Raw genomic sequence first — 20731 nt, 5'->3', positions numbered from 1 at the left:
TTTCCCGACCTAATATATAAAATGAATAATTTTAATAAAGATCTGATGGTGAGACTAATTTCATTTTTTATGTTTTTAAAACAGGTACATCCTTCATTATTGTATGTGTCACGAGTACCAAACACCGGCGGATGGCTTTTATAACCGCCAGTTGCTTCTCCGCGTGAACAACGTTACCACCCTGACCATTTTATGGGACGATCGCCAAGTACAAGTATGCCCTTACGCGGTACTAAAAGCTAGATGCAACATACAGACCGTTGTGGTGGCCTAGTGCCTCGTTGTTGGAACAGCCATGCGATTATCAGTGCGACCGAAGAGCTTATTTTATCGTAAACCAACACCCTGTGTACTGCACACGAACATCGCTTGCCTCAAGACGAACTATTTTGGATCGAGAGCAAAGAAAAATGCAAATCGCAGAATATTCTCTAAACATTTGATGTCCAATAAATGTACTTTGCCAAATGGACAATCTTGCCGTTTGCTTTTAAACCACAGTTTCATATTCCGAATTGTGGCGCTGTATTGTGAGATGATCTAAGACCCTGTGTACAGCAAAGGAACATCGCGTGCCTCAAAACGAACTTTTTGGAACGTGAGCAAATAAAAATGCAAATCGCTGAATATTCTCTAAACATTTGATGTCAAATAAATGTACTTTACCAAATTTACAATCTTGCGGTTTGATTTAAAAGTACAGTTTCATATTCCGAATTGTGGCGCGCTGTGTTGTGAGCTAATCTGTGTTGGTGTCCCTGTTCTGTGTGTAGTCGCGTAGAAGACGCCTGGGCGCGTTTGCCTACGCTGCACAGTCACGTCACGGATAGAGGCGGGGAATATGAATGTTTTGATAAAGTCTGTTTCAGGGGCGGGGGATTTGATTTAGTGCCGCAAAAGCAGGTGAGCCAGGGCGATGGGGGGAAATGATAGGATTATCAGAAAATGGCGGCTGATTTCGAGTGCGTTAATGGACGAAAAGTCGGGTAAGGTCCATAGGAAAGTTTTCTACGATCTACCGATTTATGCTTAAAAACACATGGCCGAACCGTAGGGACAATAAAAAAAAGTCCCAGAACTATCCTTTAAGACTGCCTGCATTACCTGTAACGCAATGGCTCTTGCACCCCTGCCTCCCTGGCTGCCAAACTCTGTACCTCAGGTGGGTTGCGCTCCAGCATGGGCCAGACCCTCACTACGCTTAAGATGAAACTGACGCACAAGATAAAAACAGGAAATAGACCTTCTCTTGCCCTGCCCACCGGGACAGCAGCCCAATGGCAATCCGACGTAGAGTTCAGGAAGAAACTCCTGAACTCGGGAGGATAGCTCAGCGGCAACGTGCTCGCCTTGGAAGCAAGACGACACGAGCAACACAGGTTCGATCCCCGGGTCCGTGCTTAGAAACCTCTGGAAATTAAGCGCGTTATAAATAACCTATCAAGACCTTACTCTCCAGTCAATACCTAGGTGCCACCTGGGCTCTTTGCATTCCTGCATAAAATCCCACCTCATAGTTTGAAACCCTCATGCCACATATCATAACGCCACCTCCTTATCGCATTTGTTACCCTCAACGACACATGCACCTTTCCAGCTGGTGTTGCTCTTTATAAAACCCAAATAAAAAAACAAGCTTATCGCAAATCAAATCTTATCTTTGCCCAAATTGTGCCCGCTATTGACACGGCCTGTGAACACTTCATCCATGTCTGCCCTCATCTAGCAGAACATGGAACGCCACCTTCCTCGTTCACAGTATAACGTATGTCTGTGTTTATGCATTCAAATGTTATGTATAGTGTTACGTCCGTAATGCATGTGCGCAGGTGCCAGCCTCGTTGTGGTGGCGCATGCGCGTAAGAAATAAAGACGGCCCGGGAGGCAGTTGCCGCCGGGACCCTGTAACGATCAGACGTGCGTGTCCGAGTCTCATTGTATGCGTATGTTTTGGTTCTAGTACAGGGCGGCCCGAGGCACGGGAAGCCCCATCACACTGGCGACGAGGCGGGACACGAGGAGAAAAACGCCCGGCACGTACAATCGTGTCGTTATGGGTATTTCATCTCACGTGCGCCACGATCCTCACACGAGTGATGGCGGCCATTTTGTTTATGGTGTTTAAGGCGTTTGCGGCCCGCGAGGGTGCTCATGCGCTGTCTAAACACTGCAGTAGACAATCCCTGAATTTTTGGACGTTCTGCAGTCTCCCTACGTCGGACACGGATATAGCCAGGTTTGCGGCCTCTAACACGGTCTGAGGTGCCTGTGCGACCTGTGAACATGACGGACAGCGACGGAGAGGCCTCTGGAACAGTGAGGGTGGTGAGAAGGCAGCATGGCTCATTACAACCAATGCAAGAGTTTGACACCTCGGGGCCCCCCTCGAAACTAGGCCCGAGATGGTTACTCTGGATAAAAAAACTGGACATGTTTTTCACCGCCACCGGAGAAACAGATGATGATGCCAAAGTGGCGACGCTGTTGTACTCGGCGGGCACAGAGGTGCTGCGCATATATGAGTCTCTCACCTTACCGGTGGTAAACTACGATGCGGTCAAAACCGCGCTAAGGGATCATTTTATCCCCTTATCCAACATAGACTTTGACAGGTTTGTCATGTGTGGAGAAAAGCAACACGATGAGGAGACATTAGATCAATTCTGTGCACGTTTGAGACAGCTAGCCACCACGTGCAGATGGACGGATGCCGATTTAATGGTCCGACACCAACTGATCCAAGGTTGAACTCAGGGAAACTGCAGAGGTAGGTTTTGAGAGAGCCAGACATGTCGCTGGCACAGATTTTGGACAGTGGAAGGGTATACGAACTTGCCGAGAGTAGAGGGGCTAAAATGGATGCTGCTGCACGCCCAGGCAAGCTCGAGGAAGCTTTTGCGGTTGGGAGACAGTCCCAGACAAAGTCGAGGTGGAGCCAAAAGAGGCAAGAACCGACATCTCCCCAAGGCAATACGGTCATCTGTCAGTATTGTGGGTACGATTTGCCACATTCGGAAAACTGTCCAGCCAAATCGAGGACCTGCGGAAGATGCAACACGCCAGGGCACTATGCCCGGATGTGCAGAGCGGCTGCCCCAGTTGCCACACAGCGGGGACCGCGAGGGCAAGCGGTGGATATAGAAAACAACGAAGTGTCGCTGCGGTGTAACAGGATGTCCAAAGACTCAAAATCGCAGAGGAGGAGGAAGAGGATGAAGAAGTATTTTTCATTTCAAGTTTGGCGACCGGGGCGAGAAAACGCAGACAACCGATGTGTGTGGTCAACATTCAAGGAGTCCCCACGCAGGTACTAATAGACACTGGTGCCTCAGTATGTATGTTGGCTACCGAACACTACGAAGCCCTCCCAGGCCCCCCTCCATTGGACCATTCGAGGGCGAAGATTTTCACGTTCGGGGTGACACTCCCCTGCCAATCAAAGGGGTGTTTGTGGCTCCTGTAGCCCGTGAAGGAAAGACAATCAAGGCAAGGTTCTTCATCACAGATGTTAGCCCGCGGTCCCTGTTGAGTTGTGCGGCCTCGGAAGCATTAGATTTGGTCCATTTTGCATGTGCAATTTATCAAGGGGATGTAGACTCACTTTTGGAGAGATTTGAGAGTACGTTTCAAGGGATTGGTGGACTAAAAGCGGAACCAGTGCGGCTGCACATGGACGAAACGATCCGCCCAACAGCATTGAAACACAGACGTATTCCATTCCATCTTCGGTCCCAGGTTGAAGAGGAACTCAAAGCACTGATTGATATGGATATCATTGAAAGGGTGGAAGGGCCGACGCCTTGGGTCTCACCTATCGTGGTGGCACCTAAGCCCAAACAACCGGGCAAGGTTTGCATCTGCATGGACATGCGGTTGCCCAATGCGGCCATCAAGAGTGAACGCCAACTGACCCCCACTATAGATGATATCATCAGTGAACTGCAGGGTGCCAGGATATTCTCGAAACTTGATTTAAGAGCAGGATATCATCAGCTGGAGTTACGTGCGGACTCAAGGTACATTACTACTTTCACAACGCACGAGGGCCTGTACCAGTTTAAGCGCCTCAGATTTGGGATTTCCTCAGCAGCTGAGGTGTTTCAGAATGCCATCAGTGGTGCCTTGGTGGGTCTAAGGTGAGTGATAAATATGAGTGACGATATCTTGGTCTTGGCCACCACACATGCCGAACACCTGAAGCGTCTAGAAGCAAACCTGCAGAGACTGAAAGATCTTGTACTCACCTTACACCGGGAAAAATGCGAATTCTTCAGAGAGCGCATTGGGTTTTTTGGCTTTGTGTTTCATGGCAACGGTGTATCCCCGGATCTGGACAAAGTTAGAGACATCCGCGAGGCTGCACCCCCCCCAGTCGCCGACAGAAGTCTACAGTTTTCTAGGGATGGTGAATTACTGTGGTGGCTTCATCAAAGGTTTCACATCCCTCTCTGAACCCCTCTGGGCCCTCACGAAAAATGACGCTGTTTGGGTCTGGGGTATCAAAGAACAAGAGGTGTTCGATGAAATCAAGAAGGCATTGTCAGATCAAGACACAGTGGCGTATTTTGATCTTGCAGCCGAGTCTGAGGTGGTTGTAGACGCCAGTCCGGTGGGCTTAGGAGCTGTGCTGCTGCAGAAGGACGAGAGAGGCGAGATGCTATCTGTCGCATATGCGAGTAAAGCCCTCACGGAGACTGAACGTCGCTACTCTCAGATAGAGACAGAGGCGCTGGCCATTTTATGGGGCTGCAGACATTTCAGGTTGTACATTCTTGGGAGACCGGTAACTGTCATCACGGATCACAAACCGCTTCTTCCAATCCTAGCGGGTGTATCCTCGAAACCTCCTCCCAGGATAGAATGATGGATGCTGGCCCTCATTGAATACGAGGTCAAATTGGTGTACCGACCAGGGACGAACAATCTAGCGGACTACTTGTCCCGTCATCCGAACAGGGAGAGGGAAGGTGATCAGGGAGATGTGGTGGAGTGCAAAGAATTTGTACATAATGTCGTGGCAGTTGCCATGCCAGTGGCGTTGGACAGAAATCAGATGGCACAAGAGTCGGCAGACGATGGGGTGTTCAAAATCATCAGAACTGCAATTCAGAGTGGCGATTGGAGAAGCGGTCTGCAGAATATTACAAGGAGGGAGGACAGAGCCCAGAGGGATCTTCAGGCACTGTGGTAAATCTGTGATGAACTCTCCACTTCAGAAGATGGTTTGCTACTAAGAGGCCGGCAGATTGTGGTACCCTGGTCGCTAAGAGCCTGAGTCATAGAACTGGCGCACACCGGGCATCAGGGAGTGGCGAAGACGAAGGCGAGGCTGCGCACAAAGGTTTGGTTGCCAGATCTGGAAACCCTAGTTGAACGACATGTAAATGGGTGTTTGTCGTGCCAGGCAGCCAGCCCCGTAGAAAGAGCACCCCCAATAAATTCAATGGAACGAAGCGAGAAGCTGTGGGGCACAGTCCACACTGACTTTGGGTCAACCGGGAGGGGCATGTACTTTTTAGTGGCAGTAGACCAATGGTCGAGGTATCCGGAGGTGGATCTATTTGACTCACATGCCACCGATCACACGATCCTTGCGTTGGAAAAGATGTTCGCCATGCATGGCCTCCCTGAAATCCTCTGCTCTGACAATGGGCCACCATTCACTGGGAATCAATTTGCACAGTATCTGAGAGAAAGGGGCATACAACATCGGAAGGTGTCGCCGCTGTGGCCCAGGGCGAATGGGGAGGCCGAAAGGCTCATAAGGACCCTCAATAAGGTATTCCGCGTAGCGGCCAACAGTGGGGTGGAACTAAAGAGAACCCTATTTGAGTTTCTTCGAGAATATAGGTCGACACTGCATCAGTCCACCGGCGTGGCTCCGGCCGAGGCTCTGTTTGGGAGATGTCTGAGGGGCCTCCTCTCAGAGGTGGAAGGTCGTGAGCCGAGGATCATAGACAATGACCGGGTGAGAAGGGAACGAGAAGCCACAATGCCAAGGAGAACGAACGGAGAGGACTGCGAGAAAAGGACATAGCGGTTGGAGACTCGGTACTGGTACGCAACCGCAGGCCAGAGGGGAAACTGTCACTGCCATACGAACCCCAACCGTGGGTCGTCACCCATGTCAAAGGATCTATGATCACTGCGGCGAATGCCCAAGGAACCATCACCCGCAATCAGTCCTTCTTCAAAATATTTGACAGCCGGCCTCCAGACGCTGATCCTACGAGGCCCATGCAGCAGGAGGAAGATGCGGATGTACCGGAAGATGACCCATCCGTGGCTCCACCACCGACAGTCTGGACCCCACCGCTCAGCTCGCAGGCGGAAAGGCGGTACCCGGCGCGACAAGGTCGCGCCATACCTGTGCAGCTCAAAGATTACATTCTAGATTCAGGCGACTGAACAAGTGACTGTCCGTGGACCATGAGACACTGTTCAGAAAGTTAATGTTTGTAACGTTCATGGTTGACCTGTGCATGTGTTGCAGTTGTAAGCTGTTGTTGTTTTTGTTTGAAGAAAAAAAGGGATGTTACGTCCGTAATGCATGTGCGCAGGTGCCAGCCTCGTTGTGGTGGCGCATGCACGTAAGAAATAAAGACGGCCCGGGAGGCAGTTGCCGCCGGGACCCTGGAACGATCAGACGTGCGTGTCCGAGTCTCATTGTATGCGTATGTTTTGGTTCTAGTACAGGGCGGCCCTAGGCATGGGAAGCCCCATCACATATAGGGCTTCATTCTGCCTTTAGGCCGTTTTCAAAGCGCTATCGAATGCGGAAAAAAGTGTGAGGGTAATAGTAGAAAATGAAGAAAAAGAAGCGGGTGGATGAAGTTTGAAGATAAATCAGGGCGTGGCACCGAGAAGAAACACGATCTCACAGGTGAGGGGTTGTTAGGCCCCAGCGGTCCAGTCCAGGGGTTCTCACCCACTTGTGCGTCCGGTAGACTTAACTGGAGTGCCCAGAACTAATGTTTCATTAGATAAAGTGAGAGTGGAGGGCAGAGGCGGCTTCTGATAGGACAGGCACATCAGTGTTTGAAGGACACCCCCTCCCCAAGCTGCCACGGTCCAAGGAGGGCACGTGTAGAAGTAAGAGCCCTGCTTGGGTGGCAGAGGGAGACAGGGGGCACCAATGCAGCCTGGTGCCTGTTATTGCAGTATGATGTGGTGGGTTCGGTTGTGTCCCCTGGGCACCAAGTTGCAGCGGGCATTGGACCCACGCTCTTGCGCAAGCACTGCCCCCTTCTGGTGAGGCCTGGACCTCAGCCATATGGAGGGTGCTACTGCCCCCCCTGGAGCAGGGAAGCCGTTCCGCTCTTGGGCTGTATCTTGGCGCCGCGGCTCCTCTTTGGCTGAAAGAGTCCTGAACCCGGGGAAATACAGGATGAGACCGCTTTCCTTTAAGTCTGACCTCCCGGTGGACTTCCGGAGCATCTGCAACCGTTTATCCACTGCACGAGACAGTGGCAGCCGCCACGGGGCCGGTCATTAATCTTTCCATATTAACCCCACAACAAAACGAGAACTATGCGACTGAGCACTGGCCAGAGACTGTCTACTTAAAGCAGAGCGTGCATTAAGCATATTCTCTGCCGACCCCCAGGCAATCTGAGCGTATTCCAAATTAACTCCCCCCCCCCCCGCTCTGAAAACACTGCTGAAATGACACCCACGTGTAAAGTCTCCTGGCCTCTTCACTATGTACTCTGGAAGTCAGCTCGGTGAGTTGCGTCGCACCTGCTGTCCAGAGCATGCGTTGAAATCTCTGTAAGTTTCACCCTTCTGGAGGTTGATCAGGTGAGTAGTAGATATTGGGGTCATGAGAATCCAGGCGGTGGGGCGTGGGACGCAAACCCCACCCTCTTTTTCCCTTTAGGGCCGAGACTGGGGCGCGTGACCCGGGCGCAGCTGCCACACATTTCCCAATGTTCGGCATTTGGGGGTAGGAGCGCAGGCTGGGGGGACTCTCTGTTGAATTGCCCCTCCCCGACCCCACCCTGCATGAAGTCATCAACTATCTGGATCCGGAAAGAAAGTCAGTAGAGTGAAAAACATCTTTCCTGCTGCTGTCTATGAATTATCCCGAACACCGCCATTTTCTTTTTTACACATTTTGCCTAAATCCCGGCTTCTCCCTGCAGGGGCCACTGTTGAATCGTGCTGTGTTGCATTTCCTGGTTCTGTGTTACATGACAGTATAGGAGGTTTGGTTGGGCTGTATTTGTCCATGGGCTATGGTATGGTGCACTATGCTTTGCGATGTTAGGTGCTTCCATGTCATGCTATGCATTGGCATACTATTAGAATAGGCTATGCTATGCCAGTGATGCCAAGCAGGACTATGGCACTCTCTCCCATGCAGTTTTGTGATATCACACTGCATGCACTGCTAGGTGGATAGCTCAGAAGTTAAGCATTCGCCTTTGGCTTGGGGGCAAGACGTTCACAAGTTCAAACCCCCAGCAGGGTTAATGCAGCCCTCCATACATTGTTCATCATTGAACTGGCTAATATTACATTGCCTAGAAGTAGTAGGGATCTAACATGAGGCACTACATAATAAAGTCTCTCCAGGTACCATGCACTGCACTGTTGTTCCGAGTTGGGCCATTCTGCTTGCCCTTTGCTATGGATTCGCATCTGGGTTCGTGCTATTGGCACGAACTAGAATGTTGACTCGGGAGGATAGCTCAGGGGAAACGTGCTCACCTTGTAAACAAGACGGCACAGAGCACCACAGGTTCGAATCCCGGGTCGGCGTTTAGGGACCTCTGGATTATAAATACCCTTACTATGCCAGAATGCGACTTGCCTTCCTGGTTCCCTGGAAGGAATTCCCAGGTGGGGTGCTTCTGTGGTCAGTGTGGGTGTGAAATAGGGGGCAACACTGATGGGCATGATCGCAGGTCGGCAGCTTTCTTAAGATCTAAAGTCCGAGCACTCACTGGTGTCCGGGTGTTGCGCTTGGTCCTGGTCCTGGTTTGGCAGAACACCGACTTCCGGGAGACGTTGTTTCATCAAATGAGGGCCAATGAAAAATGAACAAAACTCCCTGATTTCAAAATAGGTTTACAAATTCCATTTCCAAATGTGGGCAGAAGCAGAGCGCGAGTACGGAAAGGCGTGCTGTTTTGACACAGCGGGGAAAAGCTATGGGCTCCTGCAGGAGGGCGACCAGTTCCTAGCTATGCTACTCACCGGTCCCCGATGCAAGCAGACCCAGGCTTCTCTGCGTCAGTTTCAGTCGCTGGCAGGTTCAGGAGAGCAGGGGACGTCTCGTCGTCATGTAGAGTCTGCAGCAGCAGAGTTGAGTTAAAGATGTCCCAAACGAAGTGAACCCGCACAGTTTGTTACCACAGCAGGGCAACGGAGCGGCCGTGTGTATCTCAGTCAAATGTACACTACTCACTTCAGACCTGGGAACGCCAAGTGTACGAAACGTGTGAGAGTGACAAGGACTAGAAATACAACACAACCTGGCGGCGGTTACAGAGCAAGACTCCTGTGTAGGTTGGTCAGTCTGCTGGATGGCCCAGAGACGCCTCCGAAGGCCAGTGGTTAAGATTAATTCTAAACCTTCCAGCCATCACCTCTTTGTTTTTGCTATGTCACCCCGAGTGGGACGGGTATGCCCAGATGTGGGTCCCGTGCCTGCTGGGCCTAGAGACCCAAGCTACTCCTCACTGATGAGGCCCAACAAGGCCGAAACATGTTTGGGGATGCTTGTGGTCTCGTGCAGAAGGGATCTGACCAAGCAGTTCGGGCTGGACTGCCCCTTTTGGGGTGGGACCAAGTCTGATTTGCATATGGTCTTTCCCCTTCTGTAATGGCTTGGCAGGTGAAGAACGATGGTCTGGAGGGTTGCCCAGAGCAATGCCAGTGGTTAAGATTAATTCTAAACCTTCCAGCCATCACCTCTTTGTTTTTGCTATATCACCCCGAGTGGGACGGGTATGCCCAGACGTGGGTCCCGTGCCTGCTGGGCCTAGAGACCCAAGCTACTCCTCACTGATGAGGCCCGACAAGGCCGAAACATGTTTGGGGATGCTTGTGGTCTCGTGCAGAAGGGATGTGACCAAGCAGTTCGGGCTGGACTGCCTCTTTTGGGGTGGGACCAAGTCTGATTTGCATATGGTCTTTCCCCTTCTGTAATGGCTTGGCAGGTGAAGAACGATGGTCTGGAGGATTGCCCAGAGCAATGCCAGTGGTTAAGATTAATTCTAAACCTTCCAGCCATCACCTCTTTTGTTTTTGCTATGTCACCCCGAGTGGGACGGGTATGCCCAGACGTGGGTCCCATGCCTGCTGGGCCTAGAGACCCAAGCTACTCCTCACTGATGAGGCCCAACAAGGCCGAAACATGTTTGGGGATGCTTGTGGTCTCGTGCAGAAGGGATGTGACCAAGCAGTTCGGGCTGGACTGCCCCTTTTGGGGTGGGACCAAGCCTGATTTGCATATGGTCTTTCCCCTTCTGTAATGGCTTGGCAGGTGAAGAACGATGGTCTGGAGGGTTGCCCAGAGCAATGCCAGTGGTTAAGATTAATTCTAAACCTTCCAGCCATCACCTCTTTGTTTTTGCTAGGCATGCTCGCACGCCAGGTAGCGATTACTTTTAATTGTGAGCACCACTTGGTAGTGCTCACTATGACAAAAACCACGCTGTCCGACATGCTCACATGTCAGGCAGTGTTTAATTTTCATTGTTCATGCTGCCTGCCATGCAAGAATAACAGTCAGCATGTACAATGGATCCCTATGGGGTCTGCCGGCTTTATGCTACTGCATAAAGCCCGCAGATCCCATCAGGATTTTAGCGTTTGCGCCGGCATGAAAATCCATCCCAGAGTAAATTATTATTATTATTTTGCATTTTCAAAGCGCTCACACAGCCCGCGGGCATCGAGGCGAGGCGCTGTTACAGGAATTGTTTTTCTTTTGTTTGTCTTAGTTGCGAACGCGACTAAATACCCAGAGGTTTTTAAGCGCGGACCTTCGTGTCCTCGTGCTTCCAAGGCAAGAACGTTGCCGCTGAGCTATCCTCCCAGGACGCTGGAGCATTTGTATGGTGGAGAGAAAGAGACGTAGCGGACAGGAAGAGTGGTGCCGGAAACACAGGTTGCATTCTGTCCACCGCTTTGCACTACAAATTACAAATGATTAAAAATGTGATGTCGCGTAAATAGAAGGCGTTAAAGCCTTACTCAAGACTTCTACACCTTCCATTCGGGTTACGCCACAACAGAAGAAGAGCTCCTTACTGTATGCCTGACCTGTTGCATATCTCTCACTCATGCACGCACCCAGGCACGCACCCAGGGACGCACGTATGTTTATCTATTCAGGTGTTCTTAGAGCCCGGACTATGCAGAATCCAACTTGCAAAGGAGTGTGGGGGAAGGAGAAAAAGAGAGGCAGGGGAATAGAAGTGTCATGGAGAGGACAGGTAAGAGGAAGAGCAACACCCGAAAGGAAGGGCTTCCCGGGAGAGGGAGTAGCTTGAAAACGACATTCTGGGCAGCCGGGAGCAGCAGTCCTGTGGGATCTGGCTCCTTTAGGTAGAAGTGATAGGGGGATTGGGACCTGGCTCCTTTAGGTAGAAGTGATAGGGGGAGTGTGACCTGGCTCCTTTAGATAGAAGTGATAGGGGGAGTGTGACCTGGCTCCTTTAGGTAGAAGTGATAGGGGGAGTGTGACCTGGCTCCTTTAGGTAGAAGTGATAGGGGGAGTGTGACCTGGCTCCTTTAGGTAGAAGTGAAAGGGGGAGTGGGACCTGGCTCCTTTAGGTAGAAGTGATAGGGGGAGTGTGACCTGGCTCCTTTAGATAGAAGTGATAGGGGGAGTGTGACCTGGCTCCTTTAGGTATAAGTGATAGGGGGAGTGTGACCTGGCTCCTTTAGATAGAAGTGATAGGGGGAGTGTGACCTGGCTCCTTTAGATAGAAGTGATAGGGGGAGTGGGTCCTGGCTACTAAGGGGCAGCAGTGCTAGGCGGCATGTGTGTCACGAGTCCGCTACAGGTGTTTAGGTGGGTCAGCAAAGCCGGGCATGGCTGGCTTACTCTGGGATTGGGCTCTAGTGAGGTTACAGGGCATGGAAAGAAAGGGATTGCGGGGTAGGCGAGTAGAAGGGGAATATCCAGCGTGGGATGAGTGGGGACGACGGCTAGAAACAATGGGAAAAGTCCTGGGTTCTCGGAATGTGTGAAAGGTAGCAAGGCCTCACTAGCCCTCTTCATGGGCTCCAATGACCCAATCTGACGATTTCACGGCCGTCTAGAGCAGCTGCAGCTGGTGAATCTGTAAACTTGAGGGGTGTAAAGGTTTTCCCGGGACTGAAGCAGGTATGCACCCCTAAAACTAACACAGTAAGGCTGTGGCTGGTGGTGCCCCTTCAAAGTGTTATAAAATATTGGGCTATAGCTATGCATTTCACAGCAAAACATTCAGAAACATTGGGAGACAATTTAGGATTTACACTCGGTTCTGCAGGGTAGCACAGGAAACACTCCACCTGTGTAACAGATGCTGATGCTTGCTGTCCCAATAGAAAATAAATAAAAACAGGAGGTCCTCCTCAACCATGTATTCCAGCATTGCCCCACTTTCAAGAAGCATCTGCCCAAACCAAATAATTAGGTATGTTCCCCTGTAGGCTTAGGTTGGTCTTAAATAAAAACATGCCAGCATTGCCCCACTTTCAAGAAGCATCTGCCCAAACCAAATAATTAGGTATGTTCCCCTGTAGGCTTAGGTTGGTCTTAAATAAAAACATGCCAGCATTGCCCCACTTTCAAGAAGCATCTGCCCAAACCAAATAATTAGGTATGTTCCCCTGTAGGCTTAGGTTGGTCTTAAATAAAAACATGCCAGCATTGCCCCACTTTCAAGAAGCATCTGCCCAAACCAAATAATTAGGTATGTTCCCCTGTAGGCTTAGGTTGGTCTTAAATAAATACATGCCAGCATTGCCCCAGTGGAACTAATTCTCATGCTGGCCCAAAAAGACCTTTCTCAACAATATATGCCTGTTCTACCCACCTTTGATCCTACAGTCTGCCTCGATCCATCACACACTGGCCGCAACCTGTGCATTATGTGGCTCCCAGTGGCCACAAACTGCATCCTTGCCCCAAACATATACACACCTAAAAGCATACATATATTCACACAAACACATTCACGCAAACACACATGCCAACAAGCCATTTTTAAACATGTTTCCTTCTTTTTTATGCGCCTAAAAGCCAGGAATTGTGAATTATTTCACATCTGACTGTGGAAACCGTGTACTGTCCTTTACTTAAGAGTCTGCAACCTGCGGCTCTCCAGATAGTTTGCTCTATGACTCTCAGGATGCCTCACCATTGGTTGTGCTATCACAGGATGATGGTATTTGTAGTGCAAAACATCTGGAGAGCCAAAGTGCCCAACACCTCTTAATAAGTTCAAGACTTATTCACCCCCAGAAGAACCTTTGTGATAAAGCCACCTGCTTGTAGTCATCATTTGACAAAGATCTGCATCGGGTGGACAACCCTGGCACATCAAACAATCATCTGTAACACCTCAGGAGAGCTCTGATTCATGAGAGGAAAGAGCTAGGCTAGACTAGCCACATTTGAATTTTGAGTTTGCCCAGAAAACAACATTTTAATATCTAAAAATAAAACCTGTGGTTCTAGCAAAATGTTGTGTCTACCCTTTTTGTAGAGCCCACTTGTAAAGTTAGAAATCTGGTTGTCTGGAAACGTTTCCACTGCCGGGACGTCATTTCACAAAAATGCCAAGGGTAGCAGAAGTTACATCACACGACCCTTGACCTCTGATGATATCACAGGAAGTGATGTCCAGAAGCAAAGAGCCACATGGTGCTGGCCACAGACTAGGACCTTGCAAGGGAGACCACAGAGGTAGCTAGGGAGAACTGAGGGGTCGCAGTTGCGACCCCTAAATGGCGTCCCTGTTCCCCTGAAGCGTTGCAAGTGATGCAGACATACAATGCTGTACTCCCCGTCTTCTTATGCCACCGGGTCTAAGCCTTCATGCATTCTAGAGAGCTCGCTGACACACAGTTGTGGATTTCTCCGGCCACGTCAGTCACGTCACTGGGCAGTGTTGGTTAGTGCCCCTGTCCTACCTTTGTGTCGGTTTTATGTCATTCCATCGCCAGGGTTTTTTTTTCGTGGAGATTGTTGCTGCTGATTTTTGGCCGAAAAAAACACATAGACTTGTTTTTACAAATACATGAAGGCGGTTCCCCCCACCCCCCTTTGCAGTTTTTTACTACCTATTCCACACCCCCCCTTACCCTCATATCCCTTATCCACTCCCCCATATATTTTCAATGAGTTTTTACAGCCAAAAACCAGTTGTTAACTCCACGAAAACAACCCTGGCGATGAATGAATGTTGTACCCTCTGTGCCATCTTTTCTAGACTCTAGACCAGGGTTGTCCAACTCCAGGCCTCGAAGGCCAGGATCGTGACGGGTTTTCGGGATATCCCTCATTAATATTCATAAGGAAACATATGCATGCATTTAGAATCATTGTATGCAAATATATCTCAGGAATATTAATTAGGAGTATCCAAAAAACCCTACATGGATCCGGCTATTGAGGCCTGGAGTTGGACAGCTTTGCTCTGGACTCTCCAAGGATGGTGTGGAACTGCCAGTGCTGTTCAGCTAACAGTGATACCGTCTTCTTGAAATCTGGGGGCTGGCATACACGTTCCCCTTCTTATAGCCCGCGCTGCAGAATTACAAACCTTTCATGCGTAAAGGATTGCTGATCGGACTCTTAGTACACATGGCTTTTAGCTCAGGCAGCCTGACATTAGCGCCCACTTTTGCCTGCAATTTCTTTACTTGACCAGTGCATCTTTTTGCGGGAACATTTTTTGCCGCGCCCCTAATTCCTTTTCAGCAGTTAACGACTCTGGGTTGTTTTCAATGGTGCTGCGATAAAAGAGTGGTAAACATCCACTTCCTGCTGAGTATGTTGGCTATGACATGATATCTGCATATTCTACTTTTTAATGTGCAGTTAAAACGCTCCACAACAGCCGCTTTTACTTGTATAATGGCCCAGTGCATACTGTTTTAATAGGCTGTCCAAAACCCCTGGCAGACATCTGCTTGCAGTTTTACAGAGGCTCCGCACGCACTAACAAGCATGGGCAAAGCCAACAGAATTGCCTTTTGTGCAGGCATGGCAGAAGGACTGCCAGGGTGGTACTAACCGGCCGTAAAATGACAACAGATGGAAAATGATGTGAGTACCTGGGCGCATGATAGCAGGGCTGGGCAAATTCCTATCTACCAGCCAAAACTGCTGTCTTTGTCAGCGCTGTGCAAGCAAGAGGCTTAATCAAGTGGCTGAAGGGAAACTTGATTAAGATATTTTTTATTACACAATAGTACATTTGCAGCAGAAATTAAGCCATTAACTTTCATCAAATGGCATAGAAATAACACTGGCAGACCAAGGTTTGATGTCACTGCTTGCTAGAGCCAGCTTAGAGAGATCCCAGGTGGATGTGTTTTGGTCTCGGTGAGGCAGGTAGTGTGTGGTTCTGGGGAAAGGAATTAACATGACCTTAGACAGTCAATGGAGATTAAATAACCAAAAAACACCCAGAGAGAGGGGGGTTATGTTTCTACTTCCATCAGGACCTTAAGTCTTTGAGAGGCAGCACCCCCGTCTTCAGAGTTGTTCAGGTCTTCAAAGGGCTCCTTTCTGGTTCTGGGGACATTGGAACAGGTCATCCAGAAAACCCACATCTTCATACAGCATGGAATCAGGTACATCTATAGACCCACCCATAGCCCACCAGCAACATCATCATAAACGACGTTGTTAGTGTCCTCAGGAAACTTGATAGGCAATCTTAATGTTGGCAAATTATGAAGACTTATCTTAAAGAAACTATGACCGAGATGATCTTCAAAACTTGGAGTGGTGTGGCTCTCATGGTGATGTATAACTTGCTGTGAATCCTGTAATTGTGGCGGCCTTGGCGGTGCCGCCAGTTTACGATAATTCTTCTGCATGGTATTCACCCCGTCATTGGAAGAGGCCTTCGTAACATAGGAGTCGTATCGCTTCGTGTTATTGGCCTGTGATAAGCAAGTAGAAAAGATTCTGTGAAAGTGCCGGCTCCAGTGAAAGACTGTGACGAGTGCTAGGAACTTTAGAGGATGACGCAAGTTGGGACTGCTGGGTCAGCGATTCAGAAAAGGTGGGGTGAGGCATCAGGGGACAAGGTCAAAGGCGTGGCGAAGGGACATTTGGGGCAGTGTTGAAAGTGGGCGGTCTGTACTTCCAGGCTGTTGTCATACGATATTGGGTGAGACTTATGGTCAGGGGTTCCTACAGGGCGGGGTGAGACTTGTAGGTCATGAGTCATATGGGATGGGTGATACCTCTGGTCATGGGTTGAGAGGTTGTGGTGGGTCTTTGGTGTCAAGGGTGGTGGGGCATGAGGCAGGACTTGAGTGGTCAAGGTTCAAAGAGGGTTGAGCAGGTCATGGGCCAAAGAGGGTGTGTGGTACTTTCAGAGACAGTGGTGACAAGAGGCATGGTGTGCACAAAAGTAACAAGGGGCCACATCCGCTAGAGTTTGAGTCTATGGGCCCTGTCCCTCTTTTTACCTCACCTTTAACCTGCTGACAATACATGACATTTTCATTGGAGCAGATAATCCTGATTCTGGCAACTCTGTGGGACAAGTTCTGACCAGAAGCAAACTAATCCCCAGGTACAGCGGGCAACCCCTACCTTGCTGTATTTGTTGTTTATTTAATTATTCTTTATGTGTCCCACCTGACAGCATGAACTATGGTATGAACCAAAATATTCCTGCTCCTCCTCGGATCTGTTGTTCTACATCCTGCCTCTTTGTCGCTGCTCCCTTCCCATCCTTGCTCCCCTGTGCAGCCTTCACCGCTGCTGTCATGTGGCAAAACACACCAATCCTCTGTCGAGTTGTAACGGTTTATTGAGAAGCCTCCCTCAACATGGGGAGTTCCTTCCCTCCCCACTCAAGTGGTGACACAACAAACAGTTTAACAGATTCTTTTTTAGCCCTATCTCAGACACATATCATGCCCCTGAGATCCCTCGCCCCTGAGCGAACAATGAGCCAGGAACCAGGCCGGTGTACGTGAAACATATTGGAATTTATTTAAATCAAAAGTAATAGAAAGTAGAACGAAAATATAAAAAACACCTTATATGTGGCATAACACAATCAACTTCTCTCAGTATAAATAAATCACAATAGCGAGTTAAAAAGAACACAATCACAGTTCTTAACTTTGTGCAAATTTCACTTCACAAAATAGTTACACTGATCAATAACAAAGGCACTTACGTAATGGGCGATTTTGATTTTCATGCTGTCTTAAAAGGCTGGCAGTAGGATTTTAAGATTCGTTCAAATACATATGGCAGCTATATATTCCCAAACTTTTGGTTAAAATTGCTTGGAAATTACATAACAAATGGTACATAGATGAAATCCATCTGCCTTATGATGGCAAAGAAAAAAGCCTAAATGATAATAGTCCTTTTAAATTAATTGTGAATCTTCCTGTGGGACAAATGGTCCTGCTCCTGCTTCCGGCCATTTGTTTTCACTGGGCCAGCCTGCGCCTTTATCAGTCTCCTTTGCTCTTTGAAGTGGGAGCCCCGATTTCCACACATAATAGTCATGCTCCAGCCAAGGGTGACTTTATCTTGAAGTGAATGCTTTCAGAGCCAGCAGGTCTGGAGAACACTGAATTTCGACGCCTTTAGCAGGACATTTGTATTGAGGTTGGTTATTAGATGGGAGATGTGATATCCAGGCTCGGAGTGGGAGTTTTTCTTGTGAAGTTTTGCCCTCAGCCAGCAATGGTCTGTCTTGGGCTGACATTCTTTTCATGGAGACAAAGCGGCTCTTCAAATGTCACTGGAGTTTTGTGGGTGAAACACAATACACTTTGCTCTTTGTCAACACACACATCATGTTTTGTTTTCCTGACTTTTTCTGCGAGCAGAGATCTTTTTTCCACTTTTTCTTTTTGAAATCGTTTTCATTTGCACACACATTTGCAGCCGGTTTTTGTTTTTAATGTTGAAAAATCTTGTTTTCCATGTGACAGGGATCTTTCATTCCTCCTTCTTTTATAAATTAAAATGCTTCCATTGGTAATGAAAGAAAGGCCCCTTTCCACATGGCTCTTTAATTTTACTTCTGTTTGGGGCCTGTAAATACACCGCACAGATTGGGACTTTGATTATCGCTCACCGTGATCAAGATGCAAAACATGCAGTATATTGCTAAAAAATAAAGTGCAGTGTAGACTTCCAAGTGAACAGGCATCAGGTAAACAAGTGACTCAAAGACAAAGCCTGTGTTAATGATAACTGCTACCAGAGCAGGCAGTGGAGGGGGAGAAGATAACATCGAAAATTTGTCATGTAATATGACATTTCTGTTGGACAGCTGTATGCTTATTCTTTCTTCCCCCTACAATTATAATAATGTTTATAATTGTTCTTTTATAATGCACTTGATCGGGATTCAAACCTGTGTTGTCTTTCTTCCAAGACAAATGCGTTGCCCCTGAGCTATCCTTCAACAATAATTCACTATGTTAAACACACATTCGTAGACCACTCAAAGAAGAGCTTGGAGTACAAAGGTAACCACTTCTGAGTTATGTGTGTTGATATGGTGAATGCGAAGGATCCAATCCTAAAATCTGTATGCGGTAGGACTACTTAAGCTAAGGGTATCCATGACCGTCGTGAATCCCCCTAGCACTCAATTAAAGATCTGTTTCTTACTTCCTGAATGTGTAGGGTTGGCACGTGTGGTAACAATTGGCATAGCTCCACTGGTGAATGCTGGAAGCGCAAGTTGAACATGGGTATTCCCTCTTGCACATTGGTGCCCCAGTTTCCTAGTGTTTAAAGCACAGGCCCTTCTGTGCCCCAGTTTCCTAGTGTTTAAAGCACAGGCCCTTCTGTACAGGTAGTCATTAAGACTGGATTCTCAGCGTGAACTCTTTCTATTGTCTTTGCTCCTAGGATGGGCCCTTGGTACTAAAGCCGGAGCAGACGGAGTGTGGGAAAGGCAAGTGCCCATATGACCCTCAACAGCACGTGGCTACAGCGATGATTGGTGAGTGTGTGTCTGGGTCCTTCCACTCCGCCAGAGTGCTGGGAGACTACATCACACAACACAACATAACATCACATATCCACATACTCATGCCCCATCTGTATTATGTATCACACTTTATGTCACACAATTTAGGGACGGGTCGAATCTGTGGGTTTGTACAGATTCCCTGATGCAACGATTCCAAGAAATGATTTTAATTAGTGTACTTTTCTTAAGCCAATATCAGTTTAAACATCCAAATATGTGTACACACTGGTAACTTGTGCTTATCCAATTGATACTTAAACAATGGTTTTTGATATCACAATGAATTAATGTAATAGCAACATAAAACAGATTCTTGCCCAAGCAGGTTTCGACCCCTATGGGTCCTCCTCAAGGCTTCACAATGGCAAGTATATGTTATTAAACTTGTTGTCTACACACATAGTTCATCAATAATGTTATTAACAAAATCTGGCAAATCAGATTAAAGGAATATCTCAAATGAGTGCATCTTGTTTCCAAGGTTACCATGCCAAATTCTATGGCCAAAGTAACTCTGATTTGTAAAATATTGGATGTCTGGTTAGGAATATCCCTGCCGTGTTCGGCGTTCCATCACTTTAAACATGACTCTTTGGGCCAAGCACAGACCTCTCTCAAAGCCATTTGTAATTCACTGACAGGGGACTGGTCAGTGTGATGTTACTGACACCTTAGAAGCCGCTTCGGGGAGTATAATGGGAAGCTAATTTTGTCGGTGGGACGTCTCTGCCATCTAACGATACTGATGTGGTCCGCCATTTATATTTTCTCATTAGATGGAGAACTGTACGCCGGAATTTCTTCGGATTTCATGAGCCGAGATGCTGGATTCTTCCGTGGACTTGGGCATCGCCACATGATACGGACGGAGCAGTACGACTCCAGGTGGCTCCAAGGTGAGCGACTATTGCTATTTGGATAAGATTATAATAACTCCGGGTAAATGGATATATCGGTCTGGGAAGGGGGGATGAGTGAGTTACCTAACAAGAGGGGCACTTTGTGTATCTTCCTCGGACAGCATGTTTGCTTCTTCGGTTGCGCACTATTGCTTCACAGCCAGGCTTGCGCTTTATAAATCCCATGCATACATATCCAATAACACACCAAAGGACTGTCGGAGCGCTTCATCAAGGATAACCAATTATTTCATGATCATGGGCTGCACGTTTGAGGGTATCTTGTCCATAGGCCTTCTCAAAACCCTTTTGAGAAAGGCATCCATGGAGGGCAGGCTGTCCCTATCACACTGCCATTCTCATTGTGGGTGATCGTGAATGGTGGCAGGAAACACCTACACTTTCAGTGCTTTGATTGGCTGTGTGGAGAGCAAGGTGAATCACGTGATCTCTTCTATATGGCAGGAACGAGATGGGGCCCTAGGATTGGAACCGTCCTTTGCTAAACTCTGTTTATTTTTGCGAGTCCTTGTAGTGGTGCAAGGTCACAGAACCTTGTTTGGTTCAATGGGGGGATTTTCCTGGCTACCTTGCAGTTTCTTAGGTGTTGAAAAAGTAAATTTTCCA

At 48.4% G+C, this 20731-nt stretch overlaps 1 protein-coding gene across 1 annotated transcript in view; it reads left to right on the top strand.

The window, feature by feature from the left end:
• LOC138566168 (semaphorin-3A-like) overlaps positions 1-20731 on the top strand; it is a 624143-nt gene that overhangs the window by 395119 nt on the left and 208293 nt on the right. Inside the window, exons 5-6 of the mRNA XM_069643198.1 lie at positions 19082-19175; positions 19982-20101. Coding sequence (XP_069499299.1) covers positions 19082-19175; positions 19982-20101 — 214 coding nt within the window. The remainder of the gene's footprint in view (positions 1-19081; positions 19176-19981; positions 20102-20731) is intronic.

Source organism: Ambystoma mexicanum, chromosome 2p, assembly GCF_040938575.1.
Source record: "Ambystoma mexicanum isolate Mex_15411 chromosome 2p, UKY_AmexF1_1, whole genome shotgun sequence".
NCBI lineage: Eukaryota > Metazoa > Chordata > Amphibia > Caudata > Ambystomatidae > Ambystoma > Ambystoma mexicanum.
The sequence above is the reverse complement of the archived record's forward strand: the minus strand, read 5'-3'. Positions and strand labels throughout refer to the sequence as shown.